At 42.1% G+C, this 17,478-nt stretch overlaps 1 protein-coding gene across 1 annotated transcript in view; it reads right to left on the reverse strand.

Annotated features, from left to right (window-relative positions):
- LOC137341585 (copine-8) overlaps positions 1-17,478 on the reverse strand; it is a 342,934-nt gene that overhangs the window by 225,136 nt on the left and 100,320 nt on the right. The window contains exons 3-4 of the mRNA XM_068004804.1: positions 14,453-14,499; positions 10,002-10,105 (exon numbers count right to left, since the gene is read on the reverse strand). Coding sequence (XP_067860905.1) covers positions 10,002-10,105; positions 14,453-14,499 — 151 coding nt within the window. The remainder of the gene's footprint in view (positions 1-10,001; positions 10,106-14,452; positions 14,500-17,478) is intronic.

The raw sequence follows: 17,478 nt of genomic DNA on the forward strand, positions 1-17,478 counted from the left end.
GCTGATGGGTTCGTCCTCCTCCTCCTCCTCAATGTGGATGGTGGATGAGGGCATGGGGCCTCATCAACCGGTACCCCTCTCTGTTGCTCCATGTTGTGCAGAACACATTACACTACTATAATGCGACCCACTCTCGTTGGTGCGTATTGAAGTGCTCCCCCAGAATGATTGAGGTGCTGAAATCGCATCTTCAGCAGTCCTATCGCATCTTCAATGACCGACCTGGTGGCGATGTGGCTGTCATTGTATCGACGCAGTTGCTCGCTGATGCGGATCCTCGGAGGTGTCATGAGCCACACGTGCAGGAGATAGCCCTGGTCCCCCAGGAGCCAGCCATTAAGGCTGTTCGGTGCGTGGAAGAGGTCTGGGATGTTGTATTCCCTCAGAATGAATGAATCATGGCGGCTGCCAGGAAATTTCGCACACACGTGAAGAAATCTTCTGCGATGGTCACAAACGAGCGGAGTGTTGATGGAACGATATCCCTTTCTGTTAATGAACAGACCTGGTTCATGTGGAGGTGCTCAGATTGCTATGTTGATGCAATCGATTGCACCCTGTGCACGTGGGAAGCCAGCCACAGAGTGGAATCCCACTGCCCTCTCCGTCTGGCAGAGGTCATCCATGGGGAAGTTGACGTATTGCGAGGCCTTGCGAAATAAACCATCGGTGACCTGTCTTATCCACTTGTGGCAGATGACTGAGCGACCCCAGCGTTGTCACCAGTGGCATCCTGGAATGATCCAGAGGCGAAGACGTTTTTTTTTTATTCATTCATGGGATGTAGGCGTTGCTGGCAAAGCCGGCATTTATTACACATCCCTAATTGCCTTTGAGAAGGTGGTGGTGAGCCGCCTTCTTGAACCGCTGCAGTCCATGTGGTGAAGGTTCTCCCACAGTGCTGTTAGGAAGGGAGTTCCAGGATTTTGACCCAGCGACAATGAAGGAACGGCGATACATTTCCAAGTCCGATGCTGTGTGATTTGGAGGGGAACGTGCAGGTGGTGTTGTTCCCATGCGCCTGCTGCTCTTGTCCTTTTAGGTGGTAGAGGTCGCAGGTTTGGGAGGTGCTGTCGTAGAAGACTTGGCAAGTTGCTGCAGTGCATCCTGTGGATGGTACACACTGCAGCCACTGTGCGCCGGTGGTGAAGGGAGTGAATTTTTAGGGTGGTGGATGGGGTGCCAATCAAGCAGGCCACTTTGTCCTGGATGGTGTTGAGCTTCTTGAGTGTTGTTGGAGCTGCACTAATCCAGGCAAGTGGAGAGTATTCCATCACACTCCTGACTTGTGCCTTGTAGATGGTGGAAAAGCTTTAGGGAGTCAGGAGGTGAGTCACTCGCCACAGAATACCCAGCCTCTGACCTGCTCTCGTAGCCACAGTATTTATGTGGCTGGTCCAGTTAAGTTTCTGGTCAATGGAGACCCCCAGGATGTTGATGGTGGGGGATTCGGCGATGGTAATGCCATTGAATGTCAAGGGGAGGTGGTTAGACTCTCTCTTGTTGGAGATGGTCATTGCCTGGCACTTATCTGGCGCGAATGTTATTTGCCACTTATCAGCCCAAGCCTGGATGTTGTCCAGGTCTTGCTGCATGCGGGCACGGACTGCTGCATTATCTGAGGGGTTGCGAATAGAACTGAACACTGTGCAATCATCAGCGAACATCCCCATTTCTGACCTTATGATGGAGGGAAAGTCATTGATGAAGCAGCTGAAGATGATTGGGCCTAGGACACTGCCTTGAGGAACTCCTGCAGCAATGTCCTGGGGCTGAGATGATTGGCCTCCAACAACCACTACCATCTTCCTTTGTGCTAGGTATGACTCCAGCCACTGGAGAGTTTGCCCCCTGATTCCCATTGATTTCAGTTGTACTAGGGCTCCTTGGTGCCACACTCGGTCAAATGCTGCCTTGATGTCAAGGGCAGTCACTCTCACCTCACCTCTGGAATTCAGCTCTTTTGTCCATGTTTGGACCAAGGCTGTAATGAGGCTGGAGCCGAGTGGTCCTGGCGGAACCCAAACTGAGCATCGGTAAGCAGGTTATTGGTGAGTAAGTGCCGCTTGATAGCACTGTCGACGACACCTTCCATCACTTTGCTGATGATTGAGAGTAGACTGATGGGGCGGTAATTGGCCGGATTGGATTTGTCCTGCTTTTTGTGGACAGGACATACCTGGGCAATTTTCCATATTGTCGGGTAGATGCCAGTGCTGTAGCTGTACTGGAACAGCTTGGCTAGAGGCGCAGATAGTTCTGGAGCACACGTCTTCAGCACTACAGCCGGGATGTTGTCGGGGCCCATTGCCTTTGCTGTATTCAGTGCACTCAGCCGTTTCTTGATATCACGTGGAGTGAATCGAATTGGCTGAAGACTGGCTTCTGTGATGGTGGGGATATCGGGAGGAGGCCGAGATGGATCATCCACTCGGCACTTCTGGCTGAAGATGGTTGCAAACGCTTCAGCCTTGTCTTTTGCACTCACGTGCTGGACTCCGCCATCATTGAGGATGGGGATGTTTACAGAGCCCCCTCCTTCCATTAGTTGTTTAATTGTCCACCACCATTCACGACTGGATGTGGCAGGACTGCAGAGCTTTGATCTGATCCATTGGTTGTGGAATCGCTTAGCTCTGTCTATAGCATGTTGCTTCCGCTGTTTAGCATGCATGTAGTCCTGAGTTGTAGCTTCACCAGGTTGGCACCTCATTTTTAGGTACCCCTGGTGCTGCTCCTGGCATGCTCTTCTACACTCCCATTGAACCAGGGTTGATCCCCTGGCTTGTTGGTAATGGTAGAGTGAGGAATATGCCGGGCCATGAGGTTACAGATTGTGCTGGAATACAATTCTGCTGCTGCTGATGGCCCACAGTGCCTCATGGATGCCCAGTTTTGAGCTTCAAGATCTGTTCTGAATCTATCCCATTTAGCATGGTGGTAGTGCCACACAACACGTTGGATAGTGTCCTCAGTGCGAAGGCGGGACTTCATCTCCACGAGGACTGTGCGGTGGTCGCTCCTACCAATACTGTCATTGAGGGCAGTTTCACTTTAACTGCGATGGGTAATGGGATGCCGCCAGGCCCAGCCGGGAGCAGCTCGGCATGAAGGAGGTTGCAGATGTCTGCGACTACCTGGCGACTCACTCTCAGCCTCCGTATGCACTGCTCCTCAGAGAGGTCCGGGAAGCTGAGTCTTGGTCTGTAGACCCTCTGACGAGGGTAGTGCCTCCTGCGACGCCGCTCCCTCTGTTGTTGCCCTCTGTACTCTTGTGCAGGTGCCTGTGGCGCAGCACTGTGTTGTGGAGCTGCAAGTAGCAGAAGTGCACGCCGTGCCTGCCGAGGACGGTGATGTTGCTTGTCCTCGGATGTACTCGTGAATGCAGCCATTGCACCCCCCATCCTAATGGTGTCAGTTTGAGGAGGTCTGAAAAGTTGGTAAATATGTGTAAACAGAACAATTCTGAGTGTGAACCAAGAATTTTCAGTCTAAACACAAAGGTCTCCCAGCCAAAAGTTTGTCTGAGAGAACTGAATGCCCTGTTACAATAACTCACCTTCTATCCCCATCTGTCAAACAGGGATTTAAATGTCCAAATGGCTGCCGGCTGAAACCCGACTACTTTCTCATAGCGCATTTCACACAGCACGGGAAACACATTGAGGCAGCGTTGAAATCGCTTGCCATCATTCTTAATTCGATTTATGTATATTTCAAGTACTTTAAATACTTGAATCGCTGCTTCAAATATCGTCCTGCCGGCATACAGGTTCTGGAACGGCGCACGAGGTTCTTCGGCATGTTGGAGCCGGGATTTCTGCCTGCTCCTCAAAACAACGATTTTCTTTGTCAACCGCACTACCCTCATCAACCTTCTCCATTACTTCATCAAAGAACTCAATCAAGTTAGTCAAACACTATTTTCCTTTAACAAATCCATGCTGACTTTCATTTATCAGCCCATTTCCAAGTGCCAATTAATTTTGTCCCAGATTATTGTCTCTAAAAGTTTCCCCACCACCAATGTTAGAATGACTGGCCTGTAATTGCTGGGTTTATCCCTCTCCCCTTTTTTGAACAGGGTTATAACATTTGCAATCCAGTACTCTAGCACTATCGCCATACCTAAGGATGATTGGAAGATTGTGGTCAGAGCAATTTCCACCTTTACTTCCCTCAGTAACCTAGGATGCATCCTATCGGGACCGGGTGACTTTTCTAAAGTACTGACAATCTTTTAATTACCCTCTCTTTATCTATTTTTATCCTATCCAATATCATTATTACCTGCTCCTTTACTGCTACAATGGCAGCATCATGGTCTCTAGTGAAGATCGATGCGAAGTATTCATTTAGTACCTCAACCATGCCCTACATCCACAAGATGATCTCCTTTTTTGTCCCTAATCGGTCCCACCCTTCCTTTGACTACCCTTTTACTTTTTATATGTTTATAAAAGACTTTTGGGTTCCCTTTTATGTTAACTGCTAATCTATTCTCATACTCTTTCTTTGCCCCTCTTATTTCCTTTTTTGATCTCCTCTGTACTTTCTGTATTCATGATGTAGAGATGCCGGTGATGGACTGGGGTGGACAAATGTAAGGAATCTTACAACACCAGGTTAAAGTCCAACAGTTTTATTTGAAAATCACAAGCTTTCGGAGCTTTCCTCCTTCGTCAGGTGAGTGACGAAGGAGGTAAGCTCTGAAAGCTTGTGATTTTCAAATAAAATTGTTGGACTATAACCTGGTGTTGTAAGATTCCTTACTTTCTGTATTCAGCCTGGTTCTCTATTATATTATGAACCTTACATTTGTCATAAGCCTCCTTTTTCAGTTTCATTTTAATCTCTACATCTTTAGTCATCCAGGGAGCTCGAGCTTTGGATGCTCTTCCTTTGTCCCTCATGGGAATGTGTTTACTCTGTACCCGAACCATCTCCTCCTTGAGACCTCCCATTATTCATTACTGTTTTGCCTACCAATTTTTGATTCCAATCCACCTGGGCAAGATCCCTTTTTAACTCATTGAAATTTGCTCTACTCCAGTTAAGTATTTTCATACTTGATTGTTCCTTGTCCTTTTCCATAATTTTTCTAAACCTAATGATATTATGATCACTGTTCCCCAAATGCTCCCCCATTGAAACATACTCCACTTGCCCCACTTCATTCCCAGTGAGAATGTGTCTCAAGCTTATAAAAGTCTCCATTGTACAGATCTGAGTTCTATCTTTCTTTCAGGGGGCTTTGTGACTGGTCTGCATCCCCGATTTTAATCGCTCCAACCTTGCGGCCGTACCTTCAGCTGCCTAGGCCTTAAGGTCTGGAATTCCCTCCCTAAACCTCTCCTGTTTGCTATCTCTCTCTCCTCCTTTAAGACGTTCCTTAAAACCTACCTCTTTGACCAAGCTTTTGGTTACCTGTTCTAATCTCTGTGGTTCGGTGTCAAATTTTGTCTGAAAGCACACTTATGAAGTGACTTGGGAAGATTTTACCTCGTTAAAGGCACTATATAAATGCACATTGTTGTTGTTGTAATCATTTAAATTGGTTACTGCATGGCTGGCAGGCAACAGTTCAGACAGAATATATATTACCTGGACCGGGACTCCCACCGTCTATGGCTCATTAGGTACATGCATTATGTGACTGAGTTACCTTTCTTTTCTAATGTTCTTGATTACGTTTGAAAAGAAAATTATCAAGGCTATAAACAAGCTATGAGGTGAAAGCTTTCACACCTTATCGTTCACAAGAGAATGCCAAAGACAAGCAGTTTCCAATATTCAAGCCACAGTGTTTCATCTGGCAATCAGATAAGGGAGAGGGGACTAACAGGTAGGTGTTCACATGCTTTCTGCCTCAAAAGATGTGATTGTTTAAAAAGTTGATTACAGGCTGTAAGACAGAGCTAACCATTTGGGATTGCTAAGCCAGAGTGTCTGATGCTGCAATTGATTGACAGGTTCATGCTCAAATAATGCTGATATACAAATAAATGCTGGAGCCCACACCCAGTTTTGGAATTTTTTTTTCAATGTACTGCGGTAATGGGTGGAGTCAAACAGAGTCAAACATATAATCATATAATCAAGCATACAAGCATATAATCAAGGATACAAGTGGTTTAAGGTATGACAGAGAACAACTAAATGATTCTGATTTTTTATTGCTTTGAAGGAGACAAGAGTTCCACAAGTTATTATAATCTAGTGTATTTAACTGTTTACTTCTGCTTCTGTTTTTGTAGTTTGTAACTTGAGATATATGGTCTGTCAGACTGTTACTTGTCCATCAATCAGAGAAATCTAGAGTTTACGATTGTAATCCACATTATTTCTGCGTTACTTGCTTAGAAAAGGATTCATTGTTCACTTTGAGGCCACAAATTATTTAAAGCATACATTCACATTTTGTTTCATAGAGTGTGACCTTGCCTGTGGAAGCAATGCCTTGCACTGGACATGAGAAAAAGTCTCTGGAGTATGCATGATTCACAATATCCATTAAAACTCAATGTTTACAGTAAGTAATAAATACACACACATAACAACTGGTTTAAATAAAACACTCAACCTAGCAGTGTTGAATACAAGTTGCATCTCCATTAGTAGGCAAGGCTTTGATATTTTGTATACATGCAAGAATAAAACTTGTGCTGTTAAAGATCGGTACATCATTAAGCATCCTTTACTTACTATATTGATGATTCCTATTTTTATTTAACAAAAAATAGCTGCTTCTTCTGAAGTCTGTCTTGAGTTATTAGAGACACACAATTCTGTAAGTATGAGACATTTTTGGCTACTTGTTTAGTTACTTGAGCTGGCAATTACATCAAAGTGGTTCCACAGGGTCAGGAAATGAAACAGGTTCAGCAGCTAAAATCCCAAAAGATTTTTTGGCATTTCTTTTGCACTTTATGTGGTGTGCATGAATTCTTTGTACAATATGACACTCTGAGCAATACAGTTCCTTGTCTTTACCATGCTTCTAAAATACAGAATCAGTTGTACAGCTATAGCACCATAAATAAATTGCTGTGAAATCCTGAGCAAAGATTACCTCCATGTTTTTACACTAGCCGGCAGGTAAAATCTATAAATCTCATCTCTGCATATCTCAAAGCCCAGTTTTCTAGGCCACAAAAACTTCCATAAAAGGTGTGAGCTATGAGCTAGATTTTGCAGTACATTCTTTCAGGTTTTGTTGTGTAACATGTGAAAAAAAACCTAAGCAGTCAGATATGCATTGCATTAAAAAAATAACATTTAGATGTTAAAATGTAAATTTTAAATATAAATTGAAAAATGAGTGATTGAGATGCTCACCAGTGCAAATGCTTCTTAGTATGTCCCCTACAACTCATTTAGTACTGATACAATATTTACCTGTGAATCTACCACTTGGTGCTGTGAAACCAGCCAATTTATATTTGGGGGAGTTTTACAAGACAGCAGATAGTCATAAATATTACAACAGTGCCCACCTTTCTTTGTCTGGCGCACCCTTTTGTGTTGTAATTTTCTCCCACCTACCATGCCTGCTACATGGGTACAGCAGGACAGGAGGAAAATTACAAAAATAAGTTTCAATTAATCAAATGCAATAGCGAGAAACCAGATGGCCAATATTTGCATATCTTGATTTTAAAAAAGCTTATCCTGACTAGCAGATTTCACCAAAAAAAGTCCCATAAATGAATCTGCCACAATATTCCATGAGTTGAACTGTAGCCCTCCACATATTTGCTCATTCATAGTACAAAAATGGGAGGAAAATATATTTATACAAAAGAAAGGTTTTTGACTCACTTTTCTTTAAGAATCTGGAGATTTGTCCAAACCGATTATAAAATACATTCCCATCAAACAGATACTTTTCTTGGCTTCCACTACATGGAAAATTTACTTTAAGGAAAAGGTTACCTACACAAAGTAAATCTTGGGGATTGGGAAATGTCTGATTTGAAGATCAAAGCACACATATAAGAATCCCAAGAAGAAAACTTAGCATTTCAACTGGCATATAACACTGTACACAAAAAGATTGTGAATACCTTGCTTTTCCCACCAGTCCCAACCAACAAATATTACTAGGCAACCAGAAATATATTTCATTTTAAATGCCAAATAGAAAATATAAGGGTCACGTAACGTTGGATCTCCTTTGCCCTTATTTGTTTGTTCATATGCTTTGAGATTTTTTTTCCCCAAGATAAGAATAGAGGAAAAGGTCTGAGGATTTTACAGAACAAAATCTACAGAAGTAAAATGGTCTGCTATAAGTATGACTAAAAATATGAATCGATTGCACTATGGACGCCTGTAACCTGGAAACTAGTTTTGCACTACTGCTGATGCCAGATTGCCTTAGTATATTTATTCATACTTGATGTATGGTGTTAAATTACATCACTTTCCAGGGCAAGTGTTTGCATGAAGAAAACAGCACGTCATTTATGCATGAGGCATGGATTTAACCCCTTCCTGAGTATACAGTAAATGTATATACAGATTTGAATACCAAAGTCGATCAGCATTAAGCTTTTCATGGATGTCTACCTCATTTCTGCAACCAAATTTTATATCTGTGTGAAATTTGATGAAGAAAAACTCCTTCAATAGAAAGACTTCACAAAAACAGAAAAAAAACCTTGAATAGGTCTATTGGTAAAGTTTAAAAATAAGCAACAGTAAACCCTAAATGCAACTTTGTGTCATTCAGATCTACGTACTACTCTGAATTTTAAAAATAGATCAATCAGAAATCTAATCTGCATCCAATTTTCCTGGTCTACTTTCTAGGTGTCAAGCGCCAGCTTGATGGTACTCATGCCTCTTGAGTTGGAAGGTCCAGAGTTCAGGCCCCATTGCAGGACTTGCCCACATAATCTAAGCAAACACTTCAGTGCAGTATTATCTTTTGGATGAGATGTTAAACCGAGGCTCCATATCTTTCTTCAGTTGGACGTAAAAGATTCAATGGCACAATTGGAAGAAGAGCAGTGAGTTTGTCTAGTTTCCTCACCAACATTTGTCTCTCAAATAATGTCACAAATAAAAACAGATTAATTGGTCATTTATCTCATTTGCTGTTTGTGGGACCTTGCTGTGTGCAATTGACTGTCATATTTGTCTACAGAATATTAACACTTCAAAAGAAATTCATTCGTCCTTAGGATGTTCTTTTATCACAAAGCTTTTGCAATGTGATAACACATGCAGGATTGCTTGGTAAGATTCATGATTCCAAACTTTAACTAGCATATGTCATTATCTAGTAAAAACTACATAATGAGATAAATCACCACCAAACGGGTATTATCATATAAATGGAAACCCTAGAGAAAAAGCAATAAATTTGTAAATTATTGGTTATTGAGGTTGGTAGCTCTGTCCTTCACTCTGGATGATTTCTCTTTGTTCTAATGCACGCCAACAAAAATTGATGTTGTCTCATATAGAGCAGCATTAATACAGGCGCACTTGAATTGGATACCCTTGAAATTAATAATTTTGCAAGTAAAGAATCATAGTTAAAAAAAATCAAACTTGGTGAAATGCATAAACAGAACAAATTAGCATATAATTCACATTACAGAATAGATGCACTTTAATTAAGAATTCAGATGTATGTTGGCCCACTTATTTATTTTAGAGATCTGTGATGATCATTAAATATATGTCTGTTTTAAACAGCAATATGGGACTACATTATTTGCATATTTTCTTTTTAAAAAAAGCTTCTCCTGACTAGCATATTTCACCATAAAAAGTCCTATAAATGAATCTGCCACAATATTCCCAATTTTTGTCACTATCCCATGACTACATATTTGCTCATTCATAGTAGTTTGTGTAATCAGTTAAAAATATTCAACCATGATAGTTATTTTGAAAAAAAAATGATAATAAAAGTAGGCACAAATCATCTTTATCAGTGAAATAAATATTACTTTTTAGCTATGGATCTTCAAAACATATGTACATACAGATCAAATCGGAGATTCTGGCGTTCTTCAAAGAAGTAATCTAGAAGAAATTTCCTCACAAAATCTGGGTTCAAAGTATTGTCGATGGCTTCTGTTCTTCCATACTGTTAAAAAGAAAAATATTTAATTTAAAGCACCATTTATTTTATGCATATGCTGACAGATTCAATAAGACAAATGCATAATGAATTTGCCAGGAAGTATAATTAGGATTCATACATAAATGCAGTGAATGAGATAAACTGAATTTAAATGTTCAAATTAGAAATTTTGAGCCATATTTTCCTCTCTCCATTGTTAGTGAAAAAGTAGATACAAGCATAAAATGGTGTAATACTGGTAGGTATTGCATTCCAAGGAATCCTCATAATCCAATATGGTTTCGTGAACATTAATAATATCATGTTAAACTCCAATTATAAAAAACTCATGCATAATTACAAAAGCTGTGGAGGTTAATTGAAAATTGAATATTTAACTCCAGGTCAAATCTGTAGTAAATAAGCTTAACAGAGATTTCGAAGTATTATCCTAGCAGTGACAGGAATGAATAAAACAGAGAGTTTTGACAAGATAAATAGGGAAAAGCTATTTCCACTAGTTGGAGATCCAGCATCTATAGGACATCTATCTATGGGACCTGTACAGGCTGGACAGGTTATACCTCAACGGAGCTGGGACCAATGTCCTCGCGGGGAGGTCCGCTAGTGCTGTGGGGGAGGGTTCAAACTAATTTGGCAGGGGGATGGGCACCAGGATGTAACAATGGAATGCAGAAACAAGGGGCACAAAGGATCAGGGAGAAAAATAGCACTAAAGCAAGTAATAATATAGTATTAGGTGGGATCATACGAAGAGAGAGTAAAAGAAAGTCTAAGACTAGTTTGCAGTGCATATGTGTAAACGCACAAAGTGTGGTAAACAAGGTTGGTGAACGGCAGGCACAAATACCCACATGGGAATATGATGTTTTGGCGATAACGGAGACCTGGCTCAAAAAAGGGCAGGATTGGGTACTAAATATTCCTGGATACAAGGTGTTCAGGAAAGATAGAGAAGGGTGATGGCAGTATTGATTAAGGAGAATATTGCATTACTGGAAAGAGAGGATGTCCTGGAGGGGTCAAGGACAGAATCTATTAGGTTACAGCTAAGAAATAAAAGAGGGGCCACTACACTGCTGGGTGTATTCTATAGGCCACCGACTAGAGGGAAGGACGTAGAGGTGCAAATTTGCAGGGAAATTACAGAGAGGTGCAAAAGCCATAGAGTTGTGATAACTGGGGACTTCAACTTTCCTAATATAGACTGGGATAACAATAATAATATAAGGAGCACAGAGGAGGAGGAATTTTTGAAATGTGTCCAGGATAACTTTCTTAACCAGTACATTTCCGGCCCAACGAGGAAGGAGACATTGCTAGACTTGGTTCTAGGGAATGAGGTGGACCAACTGGAGCAAGTGTCAGTGGGGGAGCATTTAGGGAGCAGCAATCATAGTATCATAAGGTTTAGAATAGCTATGGAAAAGGACACGGACCACTCTAAAGTAAAAATACTCAATTGGAGGAGGGCCAATTTCAACGGGATGAGAACAGATCTGGCCCGGGTAAATTGGAATCAAAGATGGCAAAACTGTAATTGAACAGTGGGCGGCCTTTAAGGAGGAGATAGTTCAGATCCAGTCTAGGCACATTCCCACGAGGCAGAAAGGTAAGGCAACTAAAGCCAGAGCTCCCTAGATTACAAAGGAGATAGTGAGTAAGATGAAACTGAAAAAAGGGGCGTATGACAGATGTCAGGTTGATAACACAAGTGAGAACTAGGCTGAATATAGAAAGTTCAAAGGGTAAGTGAAGAAGGAAATAAGAAGGGCAAAGAGAGAGTATGAGAATAGACTGGCAGCCAACATAAAAGGGAATCCAAAAGTCTTCTACAGGCATGTAAACAGTAAACAGGTAGTAAGAGGAGGGGTGGGGCTGATTAGGGACCATAAAAGAGATCTACACATGGAGGCAGAGAGGATGACTGAGGTACTAAATGAGTACTTTGCATCTGTCTTTACCAAGGAAGAAGATGCTGCCAGAGTCTCAGTAAAAGGAAGATATAGTTGAGATACTGGATGGGCTAAAAATTGATAAAGAAGAGGTACTTGAAAGGCGAGCTGTACTTAAAGTAAATAAATCACCCAGTCCAGATAGGATGCATCCTGGGCTGCTGAGGTAAGTAAGGGTGGAAATTGCAGAGGTACTGACCATAATCTTCCAACAATCCGAAGATACGGGGGCAGTGCCAAAGGATTGGAGAATTGCAAATGTTACACCCTTGTTCAAAAAGGGTTTAAGGATAAACCCAGCAACTATAGGCCAGTCAGTTTAACCTGAGTGGTGGGGAAACTTTTAGATACGATAATCCGGGACAGAATTAACAGTCACTTGGACGAGGGTAGATTGATTAGAGAAAGCCAGCACGGATTTGTTAAAGGCAAATCGTGTTTAACTAACCTGATGGAGTTTTTTGATAAGGTAACAGAAAGGGTAGATGAGGGCAATGCAGTTAATGTGGTGTATATGGACTTTCAAAAGGCGTTTGATAAAGTGCCGCACGGTAGGCTTATCATCAAGATTGCGACCCATGGAATAAAGGGGGCAGTAGCAACATGGGTACAGAATTGGCTGAGGGACAGGAAGCAGAGATTAGTGGTGAACGGTTGTTTTTCGGACTGGAGGGCGGTGTACAGTGTGTTCCCCAGGGGTCAGTGCTGGGACCACTGCTTTTCTTGATATATATTAATGACTTGGACGTGGGTGTACAGGGCACAATTTCAAAATTTGCAGATGACACAAAACTTGGAAGTGTAGTGAACAGTGAGGAGGATAATGACAGACTTCAAGAGAATATAGACAGGCTGGTAGCATGGGCGGACACATGGCAGATGAAATTTAACGCAGAAAAATGCAACGTGATACATTTCGGTAGGAAGAACAAGGAGAGGCAATATAAACTAGAGGGCACAACTCTAAAAGGGGGACAGGAACAGAGAGATCTGGGGGTTTATGTGCACAAATCGTTGAAGGTGGAAGGGCAGGTTGAGAAAGTGGTTAAAAAAGCATACGGGATCCTGGGCTTTATAAATAGAGGCATAGAGTAACAAAGCATGGAAGTCATGATGAACCTTTATAAAACACTGGTTTGGCCACAACTGGAGTATTGTGTCCAGTTCTGGGCACCGCACTTTAGGAAAGATGTGAAGGCCTTAGAGAGGGTGCAGAAGAGATTTACTAGAATGATTCCAGGGATAAGGGACTTTAGTCACGTGGATAGACTGGAGAATCTGGGGTTGTTCTCCTTGGAACAGAGATGGTTGTGAGGAGATTTGATAGAAGTATTCAAAATCATGAAAGGTCCAGACAGAGTAGAGAGAGAGAAAGAAACTGTTCACATTGGCGGAAGGGTCAAGACCAGAGGACATAGATTTAAGATGATTGGCAAAAGAACCAAAGGTGACATGAGGAAAAACCTTTTTTACACAGTGAGTGGTCAGGATCTGGAATGCACTGGATGGTGGAGGCAGATTCAATCATGGCCTTCAAAACGGAATAAGTACTTGAAAGAAAAAAATTTGCAGGGCTACAGGGATAGGGCAGGGGATTGGGACTAGCTGGATTGCTTTGCTTAGAGCTGGTGCGGACTCGATGGGCCGAATGGCCTCCTTCTGTGCTGTAATTCTATGATTCTATGACATAAATTTAAGATCATTAAAAGAACAAAGGAGAAGTTGGGAGAAATCTCTTTGCACTGAAGATTGTTAGGACTACCCTTTCCACAAACCCCCCCTCCCCCCCCGCCCTCCCCCCCCTCTCCCCCCGCCATCCCCCCCCCCTCCCCCCCTCCCCCCCCCCACCACCACCACCAATTTTTCAGCGGATCTTGGGCAGGCGGAGATGAGAAGCAATTGAGGGTCGAAGAGGAGCTGTCTTTGAGGGAACGAGCCCATTGAGGCCAACAGGCAGCCTCTACACTCCACATTGGAACAGTGCAAATAGTGGGAAACATGGCAGACCGTAGAGCTCATCTCCCACATGTAAGTAACACCAGAGCTGGAAATATGGCTGGAGTCAGTGGGACATCACTGGGATGGGCAGAAATCCCACCCCAGCAAAGATAGGCACTAATCGGGGGAGAAGGTGGCAAAAAGCTTAGTGCAGTATGGTCTATCTATCTCAAGAATATTATAAATAACGATCAACCAGTTACTTTTAATGTTTGCATTAACTGCTATAAGCAGCCAATACTGCCCTCTCAGAGTTGCTCCTATAGGCCTAACCTATTTACTGCAGTAAGTCAGCTATCATTTAATGTTTCTGGTGATTGCTTTGGAATTAAATTTTATTCCATTGTTAATTTTTAAAATGGCGCATTTATTATAAGTTGCATTATTGCTTACATACCTCTCTCCACTCTTTGTTCCCAATTCCTTGTAAATACAAAACACAAACTGCAAATAAAAAGAATGCACAGATACAAAGGTTAATTACAATTAATCACCATAGCCAGTATGACATAAACTGGCTTTATAGCTGATACATATGCTGTTAAAAGAAATCTAAATGACAAATTGCTGCACACATACATTCCCATACTCGTTGCTGGGAAAGCTGACAATAAGCTAGGGGTGCTAGATTAAGGTTAACTTTGCTGTTAACTTTATGAAAAGAATTTGTTTTCCATCAGAAAATTATTTATTTCCTGCACTTCAATTAACCAAATATACATGAAAAGTTTGAACGAGTAGGAATAATTACCTTAAAAACCAAAGAAACAGGTTAAGTATTTTTCTTGCGATCAAATTCAATTTGATTTAATGTGCTTGTGAGCATGGTTGCTGTAATTTGAGCATGCACGTTTAACATGTGTTACACAGAAACTACTATATATTTTACGAGATTGTAATACACTGAACATAAGAGCATTACTAGAAAGAAATAAAGCATTCTGATTTATTAAAACGCAATGAAGTCACCTACCAAGTTGGAGTAATGCGGATGATAGCTGCCAGAAAATTGTTAAAAAGATAAAAACTTATAAAAATTACCAGAAGATCAGCCAAATTTTACTTCCAATTCCAGAATGAGGTGGGGCAATGTGCATCAGGACCAGGGTTTTGGAAGGCAGATCTGGGTAAAGGGTGCAGGCCAGGGTGAGACTCAGGGAGTCTGGTGCCTGGTTACAGTCTTAGGTCAGTATGAATAGATAGTGTCATATTGGATTGAACAAAATATAATCTCACAGTGAGTCTCTGGAATTGGTCACTGATAAAAAGAAAACCCCTGGAGTACGGAAATAAATAATGTATACACTTCACACGCGGTAGTTAGATCAGGAACAAAGATTTGGGCTGTTTATGGACTACAGGTGTAAAAATAAAAAAAATGTGTGGCTCTGAGTCGGTTATGGGATTATAATAATTAGAAATAGATTTGCGGATGAGAAGCACACACAATATACAATAGATCACATTAAGTATAAACATAGAATTGTGAACGCTAGATAAAAGTAGGAAATAAATGTATTTGTACAAGTGCATGGGGATATATTTGCATTGTTATATAAAATTATATGTAAACTATTAGCCCATCTCCCTTAGCACTGCACACAGACAAAACTTTTAAAAATAGGGGGCCAGAAATCTGTGGGCCCGAGTGCCAGAAAGCCCCTGCCCATGACCTCCGGAGCTCAGCATGCATCACTGGGGGAGCATCTCTGACACCAACATGTTATACATATGAACTATTTATTCTTTCTGAACTGTTGCTTGTTTTCTAATTTCCTTGATGTGAAATCACACCTGAAATGGGCCCCACATCCACCGGTATGCCTGCATTCACTTGGCGTACAGGCCTACTGATACTCCACCAGTCCAGGAGTCCCTTCCCCTGGCTATGCCCTCTCAAACACCCCAAAACAAGGACCTGCAGAAACTATTGGGGAAGGCCGGGTCCCAGCCTAATTTACAGTCCTTCCCTCACATTCCCAAACTAGAAGAACCGCAAATTTTCAGCCCAAGGTCTGTAGATTAATAGTGTTTTCCTCATTCATTGCAGGTGGATGAATGCAGGAACCTTTGCCTCTCACCATACAGTTACAAATATAAATATATATATGCTCATTAAGAACTACAAAAACAGACATAAATATGTATCAGTATGTTGCTTATGCACCAGCCATGTCTATTTATCTGTAATATATTAAAAATCTCACGTGTAGTGTGCGCTTCCTGTTTTTTCAGAAAGTAAAACTCACTGTTCCGTCACGCGAGACTGTCACATTTAAAGTACACGCCCAACCTGAGGCTTACTGAAAAGGGGCCTCACACTTCTTGCAGCATTTTCTGAGGTGCACAGGCACCAGTAGGCAAATTTTAAAAGTTTTTTTCATATCAAAAAATATTTAATTCACTAAGAAACTGACTAGTGTACACCAATGAAACTATGAAATGGTTCAGTATAGTTTTTTTTAAATTAATTTTCTGTGATTTTAAATCAGGTTACTCACATGTGGAGGACTGGACACCCTTATTAAACATGCTTATTTTTGGTGATAAACCCATTTTCAGCTGCATTAATAAAACTGCACCAGTTTACCATTCTTAAATATATCAAGGAATACTTGTTAATGGAAAGAAAAAGAGAGAAACGATTATGCTCCATTACGTTGCACGACTGCGCCCCAATATTACCAGGGAGGTGGGATGGCAGCAGGGAGGTGGGGGGGGCGACTGGGTGCTTGGGTAAAATCCGTCCGTTCCCCACGCGATCGCGGGTAAATTGAAGGCACTTACCGTGGCTTCCAGTTTTCCCGTCGTCAACCTGCGCAGCGGGCGGACTGTGCACTCGCATCACAGGCTGTCAGCGGGAGGAGCCCTATTTAAAGGGGCAGTTCTCCAATGCTGCTCCTGGAGCAAAGAACCAAAAATATAAAATGGAGCAGACCAGGGAAAAGGCTGCCTCCAAATTTACTGATGCCTCACTCCTGGTCCTACTGGATGGGGTGAGGAGGAGGAGGGATATTTTCTACCCAGCAGATGGGAGGAAGTGGCCTGTCTCTGCCACCAAGAAAGCCTGGCTCAAGGTGGCAGAGGAGGTCAGCAGCAGCAGCAATGTCTCCCGCACCTGGATCCAGTGCAGGAAGCGTTTCAATGACCTAACTAGGTTAGCCAAAGTGAGTACACTTACTCATTCTCCGACACTCCGTCTTCCACATCACCGCCCCCACCGCACAACTCCTTCTGCACTGCCAACACTACTCTATCACATCACTCCTCACACTCACTCAAACCTCATCCTCAACTTACCTGCACTTCCTCACCTCCCCAGTACTCATCCCACCAATACCACTCAACCCAATCCACATTCAATATCACGGCTCTGTCTCATACTCACCCTCTGATGCATCTCTTTCACGGTCAGCCACACCC

The sequence above is a fragment of the Heptranchias perlo genome, chromosome 24 (genome assembly GCF_035084215.1).
Source record: "Heptranchias perlo isolate sHepPer1 chromosome 24, sHepPer1.hap1, whole genome shotgun sequence".
Taxonomy (NCBI): domain Eukaryota; kingdom Metazoa; phylum Chordata; class Chondrichthyes; order Hexanchiformes; family Hexanchidae; genus Heptranchias; species Heptranchias perlo.